We start from the raw sequence: 24807 nt of genomic DNA on the forward strand, positions 1-24807 counted from the left end.
TTTTTCACCCTAGCATACAAATGTAGATGCAAAAAATAATTAACCATTTAAACATAATAGTTGTAGAGGGCGCCAACGTATTAGTCAAGGAGGTCGCAGTTATTTATCTTGGCGTGTTAGTCGATATACAATAATATGGAGCCAATATCGGCCGCTACCAATGTCTTTCCGATAATACTGTGCATGCCTAGTGTATTTGAGTATCTCGTAATGCTATTCGCTAATGCAGTTGCAAATCTTCACCGTTTTAAACGATTGAAATTGTACATTTTGTGTTAGAAATCTGCATATCTTCTGCCTCTATCTGGTCATTAAAAGTTTTCCATTTCCTTTTAGCCTTAAACCAAAATAGTTTTATTGTAATGCAATTTCCCGCTTACTTATGAGTAGTATTTTCGATTTCTGCCACTTAAACCTCCTAAATGGTACACAGTGCACCTTCTTAATTTATAAAATACAGCTCCCTAAACAGATTTTCCCGCCAACTTGTGTGCGTCAATGCTTCATTATTTCTTCTTGTAGTGTTAACGCAGTTCTGAGTGGTCAAAAAGCAGGATAATGACGAACAGCAGCTGACGTAATCCTCCATTTTACGCTGGTTTTTAGGGCTATTTTATATCTTCCCTGAGTCAGACCCATGTTGTGTTGTGTATATCATTGTCATTCGAATATATCAATGATGGAATCTCTTCATATTCATTTGTGCTACAGTAACAGTAACAGTAACAGTAACAGTCTGCCGCTTAAAGCGTCTCTGCTGTTTCTACTCTGCAGCGAGTTCACATCTGAAATCCACATCTGTATCACAGCTGGAGCTCCACTGTCAGAGGCGACTGTGTGTGTGTGTGTGTGTGTGTGTGTGTGTGTGTGTGTGTGTGTGTGTGTGTGTGTCTTTCAGGGAACGACCACTCAGCACGAGGTCAAGTAATTTTACTTTTTTTAGATGCTCGCCGTCCCTCCCCCACTGTATAGTTCCCATACTATATCCTCACCATCTGGTTGATGTTAAAACCAACACACGGCAGCAGAAAGTCTCTACTGATTCATAAAACTAAAATCTAAAGTATCTTATTTTAGTCAGATACATTAAATACTTTAATCTGATGCCTCCTTTGCTATTAGTCTAGTGTTTAAAGTGCACTGAGCAGCTTCTTTATTGGCCTGATGGTTACAGTCTTAAATGAAGTGGACTCACTGTGCAGGGAGGATTCATGGATCCTGGCAAAGAAGTTAATCACTCGTCTTTATCTGGTTGAGGATTTTATTGTCTCTGTCCGAGGTTTTATTTTCTGCTTTTCACACATTAAGCCTAAGGAAAGTTAAAGACAGCTTATGTTGCGGCGACACAAACTTCATCCATCTCACGTTATTGTGATGAATAAAGCTCCTTTTATATTCTGCTGTTTGCTTAAAGTCAATAAATCCCTTTTTAAAAGTAAAATTGGGGTCTCACACTCGAATGACCTGAAAAAAGTAATTTATTTCACAATATTTCACAGAATTCCAACATAAATGGGGAAAGATGTATTCATGATGCAAAATTAATCTATTGTGAGTGGAAACTGGTGACGGGCCACATGAAATTGGATTTTGTTTGACTTTGAGACCTCGTCGGGAAAAGCTAGCTCTGATAACGTGAACGCGTTTGTTTGTACAAAAATAATCATCAAAATCATGCTACAGCTAAAATGTTATCAATCATACCGACCATCGCTGGCATTAAACCCAAATTTGACCCTTTTATAGATATTATCATTGGTCGGGATATATTTGTTGACTTTTTTTGTGAAATTTCTCCATATTTAAGGAGCTTTTATGTAAGAAATATAGTGTAAAGTCTTAAAATGTCCATAATCTATCATCAGAGGAAGTGAGGACACAATTTGAAGTTCTGACAATGATACAGCTAATTTATTTGCAATATAATATTTGAATTACAGCCAATAAATTCTATGTTTACAGAAAGGTGTTATAAGTGTAGACTGGTACCTCAAACTACCTGGTAACCTTGAGTCTCTGGGGACGGAGGTTTTATTTTGGATTGCTGTAACCTGTTTTTACTTTAGTTTCAACCCCCCTGCATTGAATCAACCCTTAAAGTAACCCAAGTTTCAAGAAAACTAGTTCAGTATTTTGACAGACAAATGGCACCGATAACCTTGCTAAAGGTAAATATCTAGTTTAATTTTCAGAGAGATTGGGCGTATGTGCTTTTGTGGGACTATTTAATCTGTGGACGAATACAGATTTTTGCGCCTTAATTGGGATTTCCGGCCGCCTCGAGGAATTGACTCAAAACAAACAACATGATAATGAAGGAAGACGTCGGCCGGTGCGTCAGTGAATCTTATTTATGCGTCTTTTCGGATGTTTTTGGAACAACAATGGAACGCTGTGAGAGAGGACATACACAGGAAGTTCTTGTTTGTTCTAGTAGAGAAACACCAACGGGTCTGATGTCGTAGTTTTAGTTTGAAGATGTGCGTGGCCGGGCGTGGGGTCACAAGTCTCAGCAGAGGTCAGCGGGGATGTCGGTACCAGGGTTTAGTGTTTGGTTTTCAGGAGAAATAACCTGCTCAGGAATGTGCGGTGGTGCTCCCTCGCACGGTGTGGGATCATCCATCATGATAACTCCATTGAAAACACTTACTCTCGCATGGCTCGACGCAGAGGTGGACCCTCCCCTCGTGAGGTTTTCGGTCTGAAAGATTTTAATGGGCGACCTGTTTCGTCAGTCGTGTGAGAAGAAGTGGAAAAACGAGCGGAGGGATCGGCTAATGTGACAAAATCCAGCGTAATTTTCTGCCGCATTACCCACGTCGTTATTTACTTTTGTTTTCTTTTTTTAAAGTCTTTGCTTTGATTCACTGTCAAACGGAAATTGACTGTTAAGACGCTTTGCTTTCAAAAGGATTTCCCATGAAAATCAAAGTCTGTTGCACACAAGAACACTGATTTACCTTATCTTTCTAGCTAGCTACTGTAATACATGTTGATGCAGTAGTTTCTAGTTAAACTTTAAAGCCAAGCATCTTCCTCGTAATATCATCAAAACTTACTTGATTTTATGTCGGCTGCTGTGATTGAGGAAAAGCATTGATATTCAACTTTATTTGCAGACTTCCTAATAGTTTTAGCCAAGATGATGCTACATTATATTATTTACCAAATATGTCAACCTTCAATTTGGAGAATGTCCAGTTTATTCCCATAAATCCCCTTTAATTCCAATAGAAAGTTTCCAATTTGGAGAAATTATATCTACTGATACAAATATTAGTACGATACTGTCTTTTTTTTATACCATTTACCACCCACAGTCATATGTAATTATGTAGAGAGAATTAAGGCCCAAGTACTTTCATTAATCAGCAAAAAATCCAATATCATACAGCCCTAGCTTTTACATTTTTAACTTTTGGTCACTTTTGACCGATACAATACTTGGTATCGGAGTAAGTTTCTGCCGAATGACCATTAAGATTAGGTTATCTACATTGTTTTGACAAATCAAATAATTCCCAACTGAGACTCAAAAAGCTTTTCCAACACGAGAGGATGATTTAGCCTGTAAGACACAAGAACACTGATTTACATCGTCTAAAAAATGTTCCAAATCCATCTCTAAACCCCCTGTGGACAGAAGAATACTCACAGCAGTTAAGTTAAATGGGGCTTGTGATGGCACACACTGGTTTTCCCCCTCTCTCTTCAGACCATTTGTTGATTTCAGCAGTCGCACTGAGCATGAAAATATTTGAATTTGCAACAAAAGCACGCGTCTTTAGAGACCAGCTGTAGTTTTTTTGCTCCCTCTGGAGGGAAACCAGCTGACCAAATATCGCCCTCAACCCCCCGCTGAGAGTGAGTGACGGTTTTCTGTCATTTTCCGGAAATACCTGTGGAGGAGAGCACTTTAGGAGACCCTCGCTTCCCCCCCACGGGAACTATAAACTTTTATTGGAAAACAGGTTCTTTTATTTTGAAACCTGAGGTATTGTTTGGTTAACCAGAGTCCTGTTTTTTATCCTGCTTTAAATCACATTCAAATGTTTTAGTTTTGTAAACTGTGACCTCGATCCGTTAAGAGAGCCTGTTTGGGTCATGTGAAGTGGAATTGGGTGGATGGAACTCTTAAAGGCCCCCTCTGTTAACTGCAGATCCCAGCCCCCCTGCCTCTGGCTTAATTACGCTCCTCATACCCATGTTTTTTACCGTGCTAGGTGTGACACTGTGACCCTACACGGGGAGGAAATTAAGTCGAGCCTTGCAGACCCTGCCCCCCCCTCCCCCCCAGCTACCATGGGACACAAGTAAAGCCACTGTTTTGTTTTCTACCGTTTAGTTCTGGTTTAGTTTTTTAGCTTCCACAGACGCCTCACTGTTGTCTCAAGCGCCTCAAATCACGTTAGCTTTGCAGCGACGAGTGCTCAGTGAGAGTACGGGAGCAGAGAGAGACATGTGATGAGCCTTTCTGAAGCCAGGCATGCGTGCTCGCCGACTTTGTTGTGGAAGTTTGAGATGCCAAGCATGCCAACGCTACGAGGCACCGAGACCCCTGGGAGAATAACACCATTATTCCAGATAGGAGCTCCGCGCATACGCAGCTGCGATTGGTTGTTGGTGTTGCAGGAAACCTGCAAGGCCTGCTGGGTAATTCACCCCCCCGCCCCCCCCCCTGGATATCTCACTTTTTGTTTTTCGTCTCCGAAGCAGTCAGTGACACAAACCTCAGGGTTAATTTAATGCAGTAGTCGTTTGAGACAGAAGAATGAGGCGGCTTGTATTATAACGTGATTAGTGATAATGCACTTGAATGAATGAACAAGCAGGGGCAGAAAAGGGATTCTGGCGTCTAACAAGTGTTATTTGTTACTGATGCAATGCTTTGTTCGTCACAGTCGTGGCTCAAAAACGATGACAAAGAGAACACATTAAGTCGAGCTGCCTGCAACTAAAGGTTTTCAGTGGGAGTGACCAGGATGGACAGGATTAGGAGTGAGAATATTCAAGGGACAGCTCAAGTTTGGAAATAAAAGGGGAAAGAGAGAGTCAAGGTTGAGAAGGTTTGGTCACGTGCGACAGAGGATGTTGAAGATGGAGCTGCCAGAGCAGGATGAAAACAGGAAAGACCACAGAGACGCTTTATGGACGTTTGGTGAAGGAGGTACATGAGGACAGTTGGCGTAGCGGAATAAGGACACGAGCGATAGGGCAAGGATGGAGGCAGATGGTCCGCTTCTTCTTTTGGCGTCTCGCTTTTTTGTTGTTTGGATGAGAAAGTGGTGAGAAAAGTCTATCGGATAACAAACCCAGAGATGCCAACGTCTTCAGATGCCTTCAGATACTCTCTTGGAGGAGCTGAGAAACCTGAAAACAGTCACATTTAAGAAGCCGAAGTCAAAGAACCGATCCTAGACTATACTGAGTCTCTAGTATTCATGTTGTTTGTGTTTATTTATAGCTTTAAAACATCCCTCTCAGCTAATTTTCACTTTAATACAACCTTAAATCTTGCAAAATGACTGCTTTTGAGTGTATTTACTTCACCGAGTGGTTGCTATTTAGTATTTATTTCTGTTTTAAACCTATATGGACATTACTAATCTTATCAGTGAAGTAAAACTCTCCTTGCTGCTGCTGTTATCCGACTACTGTACATTACGGGAAGCCCTCCTGTCTTTGAGGAGCCTCTGTTATTCTTTAAAGTCTTTTGTGCTCCCTCCTTCATCTCTTCTTCTCCTTCTCCTCACAGATCCACTTCCACAGAGGATGATGATGTCTGACGCCAGTGACATGTTGGCAGCGGCCTTGGAGCAAATGGATGGAATCATAGCAGGTAAACCACACTGTACACTTGGACTTTTAAGACCTGGCCACAGCACTTGAGGTGGGCATGGCATGCGATGGGATACTGTGGGGTTGCGCCACATCTGGAAGCTGTTAAAGAGCAAGCTGGGAATACTACGTCCAGTGGACGGCAGCGGAACCTCCTCCTCCTCCTCCTCCTCCTACTCCTACTTGAAATTTTAATGTAATCCTCCTGAATCTACATAAAAGTCTGGAACAAAGCTGAAGCTGTGCTGCAGGGCTCTGTCTCTGCCTCCGCTGGATTACGCCACCGTAAAGAAATGAAAGTTTCCATTGTCCCCGCAGTGGACGGACGGAAACTAATGATTATCCAAGCGCCGTGACTTTTTTTTTGGAAGGCAAACTTTTAGCCACACTCTCGCCCGAACATAATGGTGCAGCTGCAGATGAGCATTGCAGCGCTGCCGTTTCAGAGTCCCTACTTTTCCGCTGATGTGTGTAATTATAGCGTTGACCTTTCCAATCGCAGAGAGATGGCTTGATCACGTGACGCCAACCGCCAGCCCCCCCCCCTCCCAACCTTTGTTTCCACAGAAACCGCAGCCATCATCAAGTCCCCACTCCCACCGCCGCTAATGTGTGGAAGCCATGATTGTCGGGACGTTTACTCGTGCAGTTGCCTCTTTGTTAGCACTGGACGTCTTCATTATGGCTGACATTTAAGACAGATGACAGACGGCGTGGAGGGAGGAGACACACACACACACACACACGCATGACAAGAACATCACACACTCGGGTTCGGTCAACAAGAGGAATCGGGGGAATTTATTTTCAACACAAACGAGGACATTTAATTATCGTTATTCGATTTTCGCTGTCATCTGATGCGGGATAAATCGCAGCCAAACATGCGCTGGTCCCAGTATGTTAGTGGCTGTGAGTGGGCGTGTGATGAAGACGCAGGGATACAGACTTATAGAGTTATCAGTGAAGCCGTTCCATGCTGTTATTCAGCCCGAAATGGCTTCATGACGGTCTTTAATCAAAGTTTTTCAGTAAGTGAATTGGCAGGACTGGATAAATTGGTCACGGCAGTTTAACCATGAGTATTATCATCATTATGGCCACATTATGTGCCTCTCAGTAGTGCTTTAACAGAACTATATTTATGTAGCAGACGTAGAAACCATGTATAGAACATATGTTGTTGTCTCTGACTGAATCACGTCCTCCCAGTAGCTCACTCCACCACAAATAAACCCACCTGACAGAACGGGAGGATTCACTGATCAGGATGATATAAATGATTTAAAACAAACAAGGTTTCCTGGATCTGTGTGGTTGCCATGGAGACGACTGGACCCCTTTTGTTGAAGCAAATTGGACACCTTTTTGTCGAGCAACGATTATCAAAACGGTCCACTGACGGAGAACGAATTAGGGACGGGCCCCCGTCTGATGCTGATGTTGGAATCCGTCCAAAATAAAAGTACAAGCTACCACCACCTGTAAATCCTAAATATCGTCTAATATTGGGATGCATGCTGTTGGACTAATGCTGCCAATAACTAATTCACCTATTCACACACTGCAACATGGGGTTCAGTCTCTTTGCTCAAGGACACGTATAGACTAACAGAGCCAGCAAGTGAACCCACAACCTTCCAGTTGAAAGACAACACACCCTACCACTGAGCCACCATCGTCAATCCCAACTCCTCAGTGTTTACTGTAAATGTCGTATACTTTTACTGAAATAATATTATAAAAAAGTTACTTCAACTTATCCCAAAGCCATTTCCTGGTAGCATACTTTATACTTTTACTACTAAGTATTCCCTTTTAAGGTACAAGACTGCTAAGTTGTGATGTTATCAAGCCATTTCTACTATAAGTTAGGCCATATGTGCAGTTATGCAATTGTCTGAACCACGGCTGATATTAATTAGAGTTAAAATAAACTGTCCTGTCGATAATATCGGGGTCTGCAGGGACGCTCTTCCTCGTCAAAATGTGAAGAGCAGACAGAAATGTTGATATGTAAACAATTAAGTGTGCGTCTGCGTCAGTCCACGGCCGACTGCGAAGGTCTCGTGCCTTTGCCATCGATGACTTTAAGCAAAACCACATGTTTTTATGAACGTGAGGGAGTTCTGTCTGTTATCAGACGCCGCGGTTAAGTGATATCCTCAGAGGACGGAGGTGTATTTTTTTTTCTTCTTCTTCCGTTCAGTAAACTGACATTTTACACCAACGCTGGAATTTACAGCTTTGCCCTGTCATCGAGCCTCCACCACACCCACGCGGCTCCCCAAGAAGCTTAAGTCATGAATTTTTAAAATCGCACGCTGCCATTTTGTCTGTGAGAAACTCGATACGTGGGATTTCCATATTCAAGGTTCATAAAAAAAAACAACTTAATGACTCAACTACACATTTCTATCTTCCTCTCAACCAGGCTCCAAGGCCATGGACTACTCCAACGGGCTGTTCGACTGCCAGTCGCCCTCCTCGCCGTTCCTGGGCGGCCTCCGGGTGCTGCATCTGCTGGAGGACCTGCGGGCGGCGCTGGAGCTCATGGACAACGAGGAGAGGGACAACCTGCGCTGTCAGATCCCCGATTCCACCGCAGAGGGGCTGGCAGACTGGCTGCATGGACGACTGGTAAGAACAAAACGTCTATATAGTTCTATCTTTGAGCTCATGTCCACACAGTAAACCAGACACTTCTCAAATCTCCACAGCCACTTCGTCTTCCGTCGCTTCCTTTTTGCCTGCAGCCCACACACACACGACGACGCTAACTGCGTTAACTCCCGCTAAATGAGTTTAATCAAATTATGAGAGCGCTGCTTAATCATTAAGAGTTATAATTATCCAGCGTGTGGGCTCGTGAATTCAATCACAACTCGGTCGGAAAAAAGACCAGTTATGATCTTTCATTCAGAAAGTAATTGTTTGGCAGTATCACTGACTGGATAAAAAAATAGTTCTAGATGCAGTTCTTCATTGTGGCACATGAAACTAAATCACAAGGACTGTATGCTGGTGCATTAGAGAGGATTTTCCAGTCACTTGCATGAAATATTAATGTTTCTTTCTATTCTGGATTATCACGATAATATAAATTCACTAGTTCTGAGCATAAACCGACCGCTCCAGTTTGACTGTAGGTACGCTAACGATGCTAAACTAGCTAACAGAGCTAACTGGTAAACGGTGCCTGTACTCCGGTGCCGCGGCACGTAAACATGACGCCACGCGTGTCATTTTCCGGTAAGTCGTCATGGAAACACGTTATGTCCGGCACTAAAATTCACCACGATTAAGTGTTTTTTCACACGATAAGCATCACTACTGCAAATGAATTAACATTAGCGTTGATTTGTGTAAAAAGGCTGTGGTGGACCCTAATGCATCAATATATGCACAGAAATGTGGTCACGTTTGTCCTCAAACCACCTTCAAATTAGTTTCAGAGTAAATTCAGAGTGTTTTCAGACCCAAACTTAAAGCGGTCCATGTGCGATTGGTTGAACCAAACGCCTGTAGGGGGGGGCCGTCGTCGATTGCGATCACGTTGAAGGGCAAAAAGTTCCTTTTATGCATCTCGTAGAAACAGATGCACTTCCCTCTTTCTTTTTTCAACATCTGGAGAGAATGAAAAGTCAAATTGCCTCCCCGGGTTTGCTTGAGTCATCAGATTTCAGCCTCTATCAGACCTGGCCAAGACGCATAAACTGATGCAACGAGCTAAAAATGGTCTGAGAGTGAGAGGAAACACTGGTCGTCATTCTGAATATTTTATCTCCAACACGTTTTTTTTAAGAAGTCACCTGGCGTGAATTATTATTCCCTGCTCTGCTTCACATGTCACGGCCTCCCGTACGTGACTGTGTTTATTATATAAAAGTGTGCTGTTATGACGTGTGCTGTGAATGATGGCCTGCTTCTATAGGAGCCCTCCTCCTCCTGGAAATAGTTTTCCATCTTTTTAAACTCCAGGATCTTTGTTTTTCTTCAGTGTTCAAATAAAGTTTAGTCACGTGTTCCTCAGAGGTTACAGGGCATCATGGTTGTATAATTGCGGCGGTCTGTGCAGCCACTCTTTGTGTCTCCACAGGTTGAAAGACCTCCGCTCTCCACGCAAAATCATAATCAACACGTACCGTTTTCTCTTTGTTTCCCCAGAGTAACGGACACGGCTCGGACGCCGTCTACCGAGAACGTCTGTCACGAGTGGAGAGCGACAAAGAGTGTTTAATTCTTCAGGTATTTTTCTTCAGGCAGGCGACAACAATCGCCAATTAAGTCGCATCATGCTCCTTTGATTAGCTATTTAGTATTTGGACAAAAGGAGGTTGTGTTTTTTTGTTCCCGTATACGTTTGACTCACAATGAGCTGAATGAGTGAGTGAAAAAAGAAACTGTAATTAGACGAATAATAAGATGGAAAGGAACAAAAAGCGCTGTTACATGCTGAGGTCAACAAGTGGCAGAAAAGTCACCTGGATCAACATGAACAACAAGCCATTTGTTGTTTTGTAAATCTTGTCCAGCACCACTTTTGTATATTAAAATCAGATTAGTACACTTTTTAAACACAGACGTTGACCTATAGCAGTGTTTCCTTGCTCCATAAGCTCTGCAGGAGTCTGATAACGATGCATTTATTTGAATCAGGTGTGTTGTAGGGTTGAGAAACACTGGCTTGGTGTGTATCTATGACATGTAAATGGTGTATTATATTTTTTTTTTTCTACACTTTGAGGTTTTTTGGAAGTTTGGAATATATTTAAACCACGTATAATGTCCTTTTCTGGCCATTTTGTGTCGAGCTTCTTCAAAATATGGCCTATAAATATATAAGAGAGAAAAATATGAGAGGCATTCTTTTCTAATTAGATTAAATTGTGGTGCAGTTTAGGTCAATATTAGACTTAAAATCAGTAAATCGTGTCAAAATTAGGTCCAAATTTAGTCTGATTTGTGTAAAGATGCACAAAATATCACGTTTTTTTACTCTAAAACCTCATGATTCAAAGCAAGAAGCTGATTGTGAAACTGAAAAATCAATAATGATGTGTCATTGTCGTACAGATAAGTGTTCTCACAGACCAGGTGGAGGTGCAGGGTGAGAAGATCCGAGACCTCGACTCGTGCCTTGAGCATCATCGGGAGAAACTAAATGCTACCGAGGAGCTTCTTCAGCAGGTGAAGCCTCCTCATCTCATATTTCCATCGGTCCTTCAGTGCGTGTGATCCTTTTATTTTAAAGCCTGCTTTCGTCTCCGTCCACAGGAGCTGCTGAACCGAACGGCTCTGGAGACGCAGAAGCTGGAGCTGATGACCGAGGTGTCGAGTCTGAAGCTGCAGCTGTCGGCCGCCGAGCGAGATGACAGTGACGACGAGGTAACGTGAACTTACTGTAAAAGCTCTGTGAGGTGGAGCAGAGGCGTGGTGACGTTGTCGGTGCTGCACCTGCACCCGTTATTTCGTGTTATGTTTTGACTCCAGAGTCCTGGCAGCGACCCCGGTTATTGTTTTAACGTCTCACTCAGCGGGAGGACCCTGATCCGTCACTGTGAACTTCTTTAAGCTTCACAAACGAGGCTTTAATGGCCATTCAGCTCCTGCAGCTGTTTCCTGGCAGAAACCCCGACCCACACCCACCTTTACCTCTCCCCCTCTCCCTGGGCGTGACTTAAGAGTTTCCATACATTCTGTCAAATACAAGGAAATGGCTAAAATTGGAAAATAAAGTGTGGTGTTTCCAGACACTTTTATTTGTTTCCATCTTAGCAGTGCTGACACAGTGTATTTGCTCTATTTGTTTGACTTTTTAGCTCCCGGTTGAAGCTGAAGTATTTAACTCAGAGCTCACACACACACACACACACACACACACACTCTGCTGCAGCTCATTACATGACACAGCCTGGTGTCCCAGGAAAAAAACATTTTTCTGCTTGACCTTCTGTCAAGAGAAAAAAGTTTGAATTTCACATCTTTGTGAAGGTATTTTATAAACGTCACGGCATTTGAAGCAAAAAAAAAAATAGGATAATGGTTAAAATCCAACATGCAGCCTGCTAGCATCTCTTGTAGCATCACATGATCAGATCTGGTTTCCCGTTAACCTGTAATTTAACTATACACTGACATCACAGCTGTTTGTGAGAAGAAAATTGTGTTTTTGTGTGAATCTGACTGCACTGTTGTGTCCAAAGTCAGTAGAAACGGGAGTGAATCAAAGCTCTACTCCCGCTGCTGTAACATGAAATTAACGTGGCATGTTTTTAAACACATTTAACACACAATTATGGATGCATTTTTTTGATTTGTTTAATGTATACGATGCAATGAGGCAAAAACCATGATAATTTTTTAGCTCTAACGAGGCTTTTTTGTGTCATTCAAGACATTCATCATCAGGAAAATGTTTATAACCACCGACATTTTCTTCATCCTGTGTTGCCTCATACATATGGTTATTTCATAAGTGATTAAGTGAAAGCTAAAAGAGGGCAAACAGCCTGCTTTCACATTTTCCTTGAAATAAACGAGCTGTTAATGGTGTAATACACATTCCACTTAATGGCCGTCATGATGATATTTCACCTTTTTAGACGAGGATTTCAGCTTCTCATGTTCTCTCCAGAGGGACATCAGTCTGAAATGTATGTTTTTTCTGCCTTTGGCAGGAATTCCTCCCCCAGTTTAAAATAAATAAATATATATATATATCAGAGACGTCTCCCCCGCACAGAGTCCATTAACCTTCCCCAGTGCAGTTTCAGTGTGTAACGGGAGTTGCTGTTGTCTCCTCCTCAGGGTTTATACCAGGAAGTCCAGGACCTGCGGTTCAGGTTGACTGACGTGGAGAATGAGAGATTACAGTGTGAGAAGAAATTCAGAGCAGCCAAAGTGAGTGTTTGAAGGTCGCTCTCTGACTTTGGTCTTTGTCTGCATGTCACAATTCATGTTCACTCCTTTTGTTACTACATACAGAGCTTGTCCTCCCCCTTTTTTTCCCCTTCTCCTCCTCCTCCTCCTTCTTCTTCTGTTTCTATTTGTCTAACGTCTTTGTGCCACATGCTAACCTGTCAAGCCTCTTTCTAGAGCGGAACACTCGAGTGGTTCGCTGGAGGCCGAGTGAACAAGGTCAAATCTCCTCCTTCCTCCTTCCTCCTTATCCTCTCCTCCTTTCTGGTCCCTTTAAGATCCTCTAAACCTGATCCTTCTCCACTGCTTCACTGCTGCTGCTGCTTCTCTCCGTTTCCAGACTTTCACCACACTTTGCTGTAAGTGCTTCCATCTGAAGTGGCCACAGCATTTTTGCTCCAGGTGCAAATCTTGTAGTAGCTTTTTTTTGTAGCTATTAAAACCCTCTTGACACATTAAAGTCATTTTCTCCTACTTTAAAGGCTTTTGAACTTGAATTAGTAGCATGTAATTGTGATAATTTAGTCATTTGGAAGTGATTTTTTGATGTACACGCACCATTAACTTTTACAAATATGACGCAAGGAAATAATAAATTAGAGTTTCCCACTAAATGTACTAGATTTAAAGTTAAAAGTGTGATGTTTAACATTGGTTATAACCCAAAGAGCTAAGTTAAGTGATGAGAAAAGATGAGAAAAACTTTTTAAAAACTTGTTACAGCGACTAAATCATCACATCATCAGCATACGTTCGGATTTTTTATTTGTCTATCATTTAAAAGTGAAATTCTGGGGAAAAAACAACAACCTTGTTCTGCAGAATCACATCACTGATGATAAAGTGCAAATCATCTCCTGGTAAATTGTCTTAATTCCCATAAAAACCCCTTTGAATGTGTCTTATGATGAGACTCTTCTGCTGCCAAACATTCACAACACGACAAACAACCTAATCTAAATCTAAAAAAGACAGACTCGCTGTTTCTCACTAATGTTGGGTTAGAAGTTCACTCCACTGAGTTTTTTTTTTTTTTTTTTTTTACACATAACATTCACTTGATTCTGTTTTCTTAAAACTGTTGTTTTTCTGGCTCTGGGGGGGGGTTCCCAGAATTTGAAATTTGACAAAGTCACGCAATTCTCTGAGAAGAGGCTACAATGTTTGAGAAAGTGATAAATCTGACTATTATTATGGGGTGGGAATCACCAATATTGAAGTCATGCTTTGGGTCTCAAAGGCCATATAATGTCACTATATTTCACTGCTGTATTGATTCCCCCCCCACCGTCTCTAAATTAAATTAGTAGTCAAAAAAAATATTGCACAAGATGTTCGTGTCACAGTGTTATTGGCTACATGAATGCCCAAAATGTCAAGCTCTCAATATGAATTAAAAAGGTATTATTACTGTCCGTATATGGCATTTAACACCTTTTGTAAATAAAATGGAGCTCAATGATACAACATTTAAAAAAAGGAGAATAAATCACATTAAAAGATCAAGTGTGGCAATCAATAAATAACAATATAGAAGGTATTCTTAGTAGTAGTAAGAAGAAATAATTACAAGAAGTAGTAGTTACAGTGCTTCAGTTTTAAAAGCTCACAGAGGAGAAAAAAATCATGCAATAAAAGTGCTTAAAACATCTGATGTTTGGCTGTTTTTAAAGAATATCAAGAAAATATTGACATTGACTTCTAATGTAGCTAAATAGATTTTGAGCATTTGAGATTTCATCACTTATATTGTGTTGAGTTTCGTGCAGTGGCTTCGAGATGCATTCATGGAACCTGTTAAATGTCATCACTTCTGCAAAGTCCACAGTCAACTAAATGCTGCCCCCTCCTGGTCATAGATGCACCACAAATAAGGAGTAGAGACATTTGTTATGGATCTTGTTCATATATTACAGTTGTAATGAAGGGAACCGTTGAATCCTCTTGTTGATAAAGTGATGAAAACCCCTTGTGGTCACAGGAGGAGCTGCAGCTTCTGCAGAAGCAGCTGGACGAGCGAGAGCTGGAGCTGATGAAGCTGACGGACGAGGACAGAGTTAAGGCCGAGGGAGCAGACAGAGGTGGGGCCTGGATTTTATTATCGTCTGGATGTTTTCTCCAGCTCTGCTTTTACACGAGGGATTATCTAGGATTAGACAAATACAGTTCACATACCCCCCCCCCCCCCAAAAAAAAAACAACAATAACACACCAGATCTCCCTCCTGCAGCTTCATGGAGCAATAAAAGAAAGCAGTAGTGACTTATTTTGACTGTCTTAGACATTCTTTAACTGTGATTAGGTGATAGATGTGTGTTTGTGTGTGTGTGTGGGCTTCAAAACAAACACATCCACTCACTTTATCTTATCAACTGTGATACTGAAGGAATTCCATTCATCTGAAGTGGGGGAGTCTCTAAGTGTGGTCTGCATGTGATCACAGGCTTTACAGTGTAACCTAAATAATGTCAGGGTTTTGTTTGCTCACTGGAGTTTACCCCCAGACCTTTTTTCACTTTTTTTGAAGAAGCAGTTCATTTTCCAGACTGGTTATTGTCACTCAAAATCTTTAAATGGAGCAAAAAAGTAGTGTATTTATTACCATAAATGAAGTTTAAAACCTGTGTAAAAAGAGTTTTTAAAGAGCAGATACTCATTTTCACTGACCTTTGAACTCACCAAAATGAAAGCGGTTTTCCACTTTGGACTCAGTTCAGAAGCAGCTAATTTTTCGCAAATGATTCATCTGTCAAATGTTTTCACAAATAATTTAAATTGTTTTGTCCTTGAAATTAAAAAAAAATTGCACTTTTTCCACTGCACAGTCCCGGCACGGCTCGACTCGGCACCGCGATCGGTCAGAGTGTGCGACGTTCGACACAAGAATCAAAGCGAACAACGTCCAAATGTAGATCAGTTTAAAAAGACTTAAAAAACATGCGTTAATCTCCAACATTTAGCAAAGCAAATGTCTAAAATCTCAACATTTAACAGAGGAGTCGATCGGGAGACGAATCGCAACCCGTTCGCCAGGAAGTACCGAACGATTCTGTGAACGAATCTTTTTAATCGACCGATTCTAATGATTCAGTTACAGCCAAAACGACTGCTTTACAAGTCATGGAAATCGAACAGAACCATGTAGAGTCGAGCCGTGCTGGGACTGTGGAGGAAAAGTGTCATGAGGAGCATAAAAATCTGAGTTTTTTTTAATTATTGAAAAGAAAACTAACAAAATATCTGACGACTCATTGATGAATCGTTGCAGCCTTCGTCAGGTGGTTGATCTAGGATTTTGTTTATTATAAACAAGAGTTCTGGCTGTTTTTCTAACCTTGAACATTATGTTTTTTCTGCACAAATAGCTTTTTCTGTACTTTGTTTTGACAGAACAACAACGTTATATAAACACCACGCTGCCATAATATCATAATATTATTATGATCTTGCGCAATCACAGTTTTCAGGAGACACAAAAACAAGCTCGTAAAAACAGTTTTAAAAATTCTTGTTGTACAACTGAAGCTAAACAAAACTTTAACGTGTTTGTTTATTGTTTTCTCTGCAGATACAGAAATGTTAAAGATGAAGAGCGTGTTGGAGACTTTGACGTCAGTCAACAATGAGAAGGTACAGTGTGATGTTGTGTTACGGTCCTCTGCTTTTATAATAATAATAATAATGATAATAATAATAATAAAACATGATATTATTCATGTTCCCTGACAGGAGAGGAGGATAAAGGAGCTGGAGGAGTCACTTATAAAGTGCAGCAAAGTCCAGGAACTGGTTAAAGGTAATTTATTTATTAGAAAACATGATTAAGTTTCTCTTGATCAGTGTTAAATGAAACATTTCTTTAGAAACCAGTTACTAAAACATCTTTAGTGATGGTTGTTGTGTATGTAAACAGTCTGAATTCACCCTTTTTCTCTCTTTTTTTTTAAATTTTTTTGAGTGATTCACTTTTGCTTGTGGAAGAAAACGCGATATTTAATAATGTTGCTTTAGCTCTGGGGAAATCAGATTTAATTATAAAAGACGAGGTTTGACAGGAAGGACTTCAGTCATAATTAAAGCAAATTGCACATAATGGAATAATGATGAAATACTGAGGAAGTTCATATTTTAGAAGGAAAAACCTCCTCAAAAAACCTTGAATAACATGTTTATTTTTCACATTAGGACACATTTTCTTAAAAGAAGAAGTTACATTTTTACTGTGAGATACTTTCCTTCACTTTAAGAGGACTTGACTTTACTTTGAGACTGAAGTAAAGTAAATAAGCAGACTTTGGTTGGTGATTCCTCTTCCTCCTCCTCCTCCTCTTCCTCCTCCTCCTCCTCACTGCTCTTCTCCCACAGAGAGGTTGAAGGAAGACGACTACGACGTCATCCCAGATGATCCCCGTGTTCCCGTGGCCGTGGCGGTGGATCAGTCCACGCCGGTGTCAGAGGGGGAGGCAGCAGGAAGGAGCTTTGTCGAGGTAAACACAACCTTTGTCCTGAATAAGTGAACAGGATGAACCCGGACTGAAGCTTCCTCTTTAAATGGAGAGAGAGAGAGAGAAAACTAAAACTGTTGACCTCCCACTCTGAAAGAGTTTCTGTGGAGGTTCTCAGTCTTTCAGGTCAGAGTCTGGAGTTATTATGAAGACATCATTCACCTCTCATCCTCTCAAGATCTGAATTATTTTAACCTCTGAAGGCTGACGAGGTTCTCGCTGGTACCTTGAAAACCCGGAAAGTTTGTGAAAATCACACTTTTGTGCAAGAACGAAGTGAAGCGGACGATTCGGTGCAGAACAACGAGCGAGTAAAGTCGAGCAAGAGAGCACTTATTTTACGCGACACTTGGGAAATAAAGAATTCCAAGAAAGATCTCTCTCCTTTTAGGGAATTTGGTCAGTCTTTGTCATTTTCTTTGCTGAGACACGTGTCAATTGTCCAGATGCAGATCGTGCTGCAGATCAATAAAAGCGGACGCCATCGTGGACGAAGACACTTGTCCTCCCATCTTGAGCCGCGTCGGCACATTCTAGTCCTTGAATTTGAGGAAACTGGTCATGGAAAGTCCTTGAAGAACGAATAAGTTGTGAGAACTTTGTCTAGAGAGTCGTTGAGTTGAACCATGCAGGTTGTTGACCCCTGACACCTGGTTTCACCTGATCCAAGGTGGTCTTCAGAACTGAAGAGTCCCCTTGGATGAGAATTGAGATGTTTTTAACATAACTCAAGCTACAGCTTGACCTGGATGACTAAGAGTCCAGTAGAGGTCGCTCATAAGGTTTCTTAATGAAAACTGTGATGTTTGTGGAGCATGACAGGTTATTATCAGTGAGTTTGAACTCGATTGAGGAGTGAAAGTCAAATTAAGAAGCTTCACAGACAGACCAGTGTTGTTAAGAGTCATCTGAGAGATCGTCGAGTGTTGAACTTCATCTTTTATGTGTGTGTTTTGGTAAAAGTCCAGTAAAACTCGACAGTTTGTGTCTCCTTAGACCACATCTGTCGTTGACTGATAGTTTCTCCAGGTTAATGTCAACAGCTTCTGTTCTTCTCTGGCTCTGACGCAAACATTCTTATGATTCCTGTCTGGTTATTACAGTATTTTCTGATTTAAAAAAAAAAGAAGTTAATCTCATTTTCCTGTTGTCGTCTCAGTCTGTTCCGTGTATCGCCGTTCTCTCTGAAATGAATGAGCTGGACAGAGAGCGACACCTGCAGGCCACGCACAGGTAACATATCAACCTTAATGTTGTTTCTGCTTCGTTTTGTCTCATTAGTGAAGTGAAATACACATTTAAATGTTGGGAAACTGGATCACGTGACGTTCTCAGAGGTTAAATTTAGTGTAAACTTGTTATTTAAGGCTCGACTTTTGAAAAATAATCCCATAAACCTTCACGTAAATGTTTCTTTGAGTCAGTAATGCGACTTTTTATTCTGTGATTTGTCGTAAACTAAAGTGTGTTTGATGTGAAGCAGAGTTTAAGACTTTTAAAATAACATTTTCCTGGAGTTAAAGCTTGAAAATCCCTTCTTTATTATTTCAGCTCGACTTTGAACGGCAGCAACGTCCAGGTGAGACTCGCTCTTCTTCTTCTTCTTCTTCTTCTCTGATGTAGAATCGGCCTCAAATCTAAGAAAAACCTCTGAAATCACGTCATTTTCAGCCGCTTCAGTTCTCTCACGCGTTTGTTTGTTTTCCCTCTCGACCTTTTGAACGTTCGGTGAACGAATCCTCGTGATTCCACTGGTTTCGAAGAGAAAAGTCACAAGACGTTGCGTTCTTTTCCACAGTCCTACTCTGACATCTAGTGGTCAAAGAAAGGAACTGAACACTTCTATCTTTCTTTCTCCTCACAGACAAACAGCAAAGCAGGACCTGCTTCTTCTTCTTCCCCTAAAGCGCTAAGCTCCGCCCACGACGACAGCTTCGGAACAAAGAAGATCCGAGCGTCTTTCGGTCGTGGACTTTTGAAATTACGCGGTGGAGGCAAACGCACGTCCAGCTCTGCTAATCTGGGTCAGCTTCACCAGATCCATGTGTGTTCTTAGCAGTGACGGTGATCTGCTCGTCCTTCAGTGAAGATGACGTGATGTTTTTTAAACTTCCTCCTCCAGCCGAGAGCGAGCGCAGAGGCACGGATCACCTGGACTTGGCCGGAGTTCCTCAGCAGAAATCCCAGGACGACGGAGCCGCTCTGCCGTCGTCGCCGGAAACCAAAAAGAAATCCAGAGGCTTCAAGAGATTCTTCGGCAGGTAAAAAAGCTCGGCGTCCGCTCGACTCTTGACGCGGCGGGATCGTCTTTAATCTGCGTCACTTCTTTCCTCCTGAAAAGGCTGAAGAGGAGTCACTCCACCTCCTTCAACCTGGACGACGCCGCGGAGATGGAGTTCAGGAGGGGCGGAGTCAGAGCCACCGCCGGCCCTCGCCTCGGGTGGTCGCGTCAACCTAAAGTCAGGTACGAGACGCGGGAGACGGATTCTGAGAGATGAAGTCGTTGATGTGAAGATACAGGAGCAGTTTTTTCAAATTAAAAGCCCTCTGTGCTCTTTCTGTGTGTGTGTTCAGCGCCGTGGACGTTCCGTTCTCGCGGTGGAGCGGAGAGGAAGTGTGCGAGTGGCTGCACGAGCAGGGGCTCGGCTCGTTCGCCGCTCAGGGTCAGAGCTGGATCAAGTGTGGACACACGCTGCTGCAGGCGTCGCAGCACGACCTGGACAGGGTATGAGCGCCACCTAGTGGTGTTTGACAGTATTTTTTTAATGTCACAAACCTGGTTTGACTCAATGTTTAAAAAAAAAAAAAAAAAAAAATCAGTCAAAGAAAAGGTGTATTTATGTTTCCATTCACTGAGGTGAACAGCAGGGGGTGCTAACGTCCACGTCACCACAGTAGAATCATCCACATGTTTTCTTTATCTTTTATTATCACACCACAGGAACATTATCGTTTACTCATCCGTCCACATGTTCTGAACGTTATTCTTTATTTATTCCCTGAATTTGCCTTTTATTGGTCATTTCTACACATTTTCAAAACAATATTTCGAGACTTTTTGTGTTTACATTGAGTTTTTCTACGACTCACATTTAAAAAGTGCATAAAAAAAAACCTCACTGACTGAAAAACAACATCCGTAAATTTCACCTTCAGACGTCGCAAACTAAACTTTATTTTTCTTAACTGAGTGCTTGTTTGCTCTATAAAATATCCAAAAAGAAGTTTCCCAAACTGAAATGATCCAGTTTTAATGATTTCTTTCTCATTTTGAGCAAAGAAAGTAGAACATATTCGCATTTAAGAGGCGGAAAAATCAGATAAAACCTGTTTTATTAACCTCTGAAGGCTGTTTTATTATTTAAAAAACAAACACTAAACTGATTCATTAATCGTTGAAAGCGACTGCGATGTCATGATGATGATGATGATGATGATGATGATGTTTCCTCAGGAGCTGGGTCTGAAGCAGCCTCTCCACAGGAAGAAGCTGCAGCTGGCGTTACAGGCGCTGGCGTCGGACGACGACGACCTGAGGGGGAAACTGGACCATAACTGGGTGAACAGTGAGTGTGACGTCATCATCATCATCACACACACACACACACACGGTTTAGTTCAGATGAGACTCACAGGTGTGTGTGTGTGTGTGTTTGTCTCAGGATGGCTGGACGACATCGGCCTCCCTCAGTACAAGAGTCACTTTGACGAGGCTCGAGTCGACGGACGAATGCTGCACTACATGACTGTGGTGAGTCACAGAGGAAACTTCTGTCTTTACTTTGCTGTTAAACCGCAGACTCATGGTGTTGTCTCTTCACTGCAGGAGGATCTTCTGTCTCTGAAGGTCGGCAGCGTCCTCCATCACCTCAGCATCAAGAGAGCCATCCAGGTTCTCCGCCTCAACTCCTACGAGACAAACTGTCTGAGGCGACGTCCGTCTGACGAGGTAACGCAGTCACAGTCACAACAGTCACAGACCTCTGCCTTCTGTTTCTCTGTGTATGTTTGTACGTTTAAAATAACATTAAAAATCCTCTCCAGAACAACATCACTCCAGCAGAAATCTCACAGTGGACGAACCACAGAGTGATGGAGTGGCTGCGATCTGTGGATTTGGCCGAGTACGCACCAAACCTGAGAGGCAGCGGCGTTCATGGAGGACTCATGGTGAGTTATAATCTGTCTAATGAGATCATTTTTAAAGGGAAAACGGCAGATTATCGACTTTATTTCAACAAGTAAATTGTGTGTTTGTAAGCCAGGGTTTCTCAATCCTGATCCTGGAGACTCAGATCCAGGTAAAACCTGCAGGGTACTGGATCTCCAGGACTTCAGGAGACCCTGTTGTAGGCAGCAGACTTTGATGATGTTTGAATAAGAAATACTAGAGAACAGATACAGTTACTGCGATAATCTGTCTGTTAATCCAGGAAAACGTCTGTCTGTTCATTGTGTAACGGTCTCAATATTTCACTAAAACGTTGTCAAACACAAAAAGACGGTCAGATGTTGAATGGGACAAGTTTAATAAAGTGAATTTTGGTAAGCTGCTACCAAAAGGAAACAAGGATGTTCTATAGGTTACTAATTTGTTTTATTTTATTAAAAAATGAAGCGTCTTAATCCCTGAAACACAGTCCTACAAAAACACGATTATAAACATTATAAACATTTCCTCTGTCGTGTGTTTTTTAAGGTTCTGGAGCCGCGTTTCAACGTGGAGGCGCTCGCTCTCCTGCTCAACATCCCGCCCAACAAAACGCTGCTGCGGCGCCACCTGGCGACGCACTTCCACCTGCTCATCGGCTCCGAGGCTCAGCGACTGAAGCAGGAGTGTCTGGAAAACCCGGACTACAGCGTCCTCAGCGCCACCGCTAAGGTCAAGGTAAGTGTCTGTCAGATACTGACGCTTCAGAAGAAGAAGAAGAAGAAGAAGAAGAATCTGTTCAGGAGCCACGAGTCTCATCTTCTCATCTTCTCTTTGCGTCTTTGTCTCTTTGTCTCTCAGCCGAGACGTTTGTCCTTCGGTGGGTTTGGAACTCTGAGGAGAAAACGTCACGACGAAGGCGAGGACTACGTTTGCCCCATGAACGTGGAAATGCCCAAAAACAGCAGCTTCCAGACGGGAGCGCGAGTTTACGAGGAGGAAAACGTCGACCGCGTGGAACAGGTAACAAAACAAACCTCCACCACCGCCGTCTTTATATATAACGTTAGTTTGTCTTCAAACCTTTAAAGTAGTCGTGTGAAATTCAGTCGTGTCCTCTTACTTTTACGATTTAGTGTGCACCAAAGCAGCTAAACGTTAGCATTTGTACAGAATGTTAAAGTTAACGCAGCCTCACGGCAAGAGTCTCCTCTTCATTTCCTCGTCTTTAGCGGTTTTGGGTTTTTGGCTCTTGCTGAACACGTCAACGGCGTTTCCATGACGACTGACCGGAAAAAGACGCGTGTGACGTCATGTTTACGTGAAGTAACGCTAAACTTTAAAAACAGAGGCGCACATACGCAGTACACGGGTTATTTGTTAGCGCTGCTCTTTTCGTTTAATAAACAGACCGCTCCAGTTCGACTGTAGGCGCGCTAACGGCGCTAAAAGGAGCTAATGCAGCTAACGGAGCTAACTGGTAATCGGTGCCTGGACTCCGGTGTCGCGGGCACGTCTTTTTCCGGTCAGTCGTCATGGAAACGCGTTGTGCGTTAACGTTAAACACCATCGACGCGTTAACGTTTGACAGCGCTAGCAAAAAGTAGCAGCAATAAGTTAACGCACATTTTTAGGACAAATACGTCTCGGCTAACGAACGTTACAGTATTTTTAGACGCAGAGAAACAGTTTTCAGTCTTTACTTTGCTAAATTCTAACACATACTGCGTGTCTTTCGTCCAGGTGGACGTCTCTGAGGGAACAGTCCGACAGATCGGAGTTCTGTCTGAAGGAATCAACAACCTGACGGTGAGCTCACGTTTTTAAAAACAGAAACCACAGATGTTTGTTTGTGTTTGTTTGTGAGTAAACAAACAGAGAAGAACTCACCTGATCTTTGCGTTTCAGAATCTTCTGCAGGACGACGAGTTCTTGGTCCGTCGTCAGGAGGAAGAGGACGCGGCGGTGGAGACGCTCATGTCCAACATGACGTCGTCCTCGGACTCGTCTCAGCGTTAGAACATGTGAGAATCTACTTTTGTTTTTATGTCATGAGCATCGTCTCCGTCACCTCGTCATAATATATTTATTGAAGCTGTCAAATATAAATATGCATGAACACTTTTTAATGACCCTCTGTTTTTTTAATTATTATTATTACTCAAGTATTTGTGTGGTTTTATGTCACTGAGGTCAGACGACACTTAAACACTTTTTAAACAATGAGTGTTTCCACATTTCCTAACTGTATTTTTTCAAACGAGGTGGAAACAAATCTCAACAACCAGAAGTGACTGAAATCTTAGGAAGCAAGAAATGTGTAAAAGGCCGGAGATTTACTCGTGATTTATCTATTATTATTATTATTATTATTATTATTATGAATCTGTCTAATTTCTGTTTTTCAGAAATTGGTGAAAAATCCAAAACAGTCTTAACTTTAAACTAAAACATAAAAACAAATGACTTCTAAAAGTCAGAGAACATGTATACTTAATGACTTATTTTCTGTGTTGTTGCCCCCTAGTGGAGAACTGCAGTAATTACACATATGACATTCACAACTATTGGTATTAATTAATTAATAACTTTTTTAATTTGCTTTTTGAAAAACACTGAGCTAAAATCGTACCTTCTAACGTCCTACAATTGTTTTAAATAACATGTAGCGCTAATAATGGCTCTTTACTGCACTGCCCCCTACTGTTAATGCTAAAAAGTACTGTTTGTGCGTAGCTAAAATAAATCAAAGTATATCTCCGGCCTTAGGAACAAGTCAACATTTTGGGAAAACAGGCTAAAAATGTGCTTTCTCACAGATCAGAAAACCAAAGTATTTCCAACGTCTGCGTCGTAAATACAAGTTAAAATGAACGTGTATTTCTATTTTGTTTGTTTAATCTAAATACTGTTCAACAAAAATGTCGTTTCAGCACGACTGCTTTGAAAATCACCTTTTTTTGTGTTCACATTTTTTAACGTCAGAGCTGATATTAAAGCTCACGTTGACTGGATTGAGGTTAAATTAAGAAAGCAAAGACTAACGTTTTTTCCCCAAAGTGTTAAAAATGTAAATCCCAAACGTCATTGTCCGGTTTCTTGTTATTCTACTTTGTTTTAAATTTTTGATAATAAAAAGAATAAACCTCGTCTTTGTTTCCTCTTTGTCTTTTTCCTTAAACACATTCATTCTCACGCAGTAAAAACAAACGAAACTAGATTAAGTTCAATAGTCACGGAATTTTTTTTATGTTGCATAATACAAACATGTTTTTAACGTCACCACAGATGAAAACGCACAAACACGTTTGACGGCCGTGATTATTTCAATGATCTGATATACAAACACAAACCAGTCACGATTATAGTTTTCTGTGCATAAAAAAAGCTTTG

General features: G+C 41.7%; 1 protein-coding gene across 1 annotated transcript; it reads left to right on the forward strand.

Annotated features, from left to right (window-relative positions):
• The first annotated feature begins 5771 nt into the window (after positions 1-5771).
• Positions 5772-24466, forward strand: LOC310941368 (liprin-beta-1-like). Its single transcript, XM_083906529.1, has 24 exons — positions 5772-5839; positions 8273-8478; positions 10006-10086; positions 10915-11028; positions 11116-11226; positions 12649-12741; positions 14741-14840; positions 16328-16389; positions 16489-16555; positions 17125-17246; positions 18424-18497; positions 18816-18843; positions 19129-19288; positions 19387-19525; positions 19606-19728; positions 19839-19989; positions 20719-20830; positions 20927-21015; positions 21091-21213; positions 21309-21434; positions 21964-22152; positions 22276-22437; positions 23158-23223; positions 23323-24466. Exons 1-24 carry the CDS (start codon positions 5773-5775, stop codon positions 23431-23433), a joined length of 2676 nt encoding a protein of 891 aa, XP_083762655.1. The 5' UTR covers position 5772; the 3' UTR covers positions 23434-24466.
• Positions 24467-24807: the final 341 nt, after the last annotated feature.

The sequence above is a fragment of the Microchirus variegatus genome, assembly GCF_963457635.1.
Source record: "Microchirus variegatus genome assembly, chromosome: 20".
NCBI lineage: Eukaryota > Metazoa > Chordata > Actinopteri > Pleuronectiformes > Soleidae > Microchirus > Microchirus variegatus.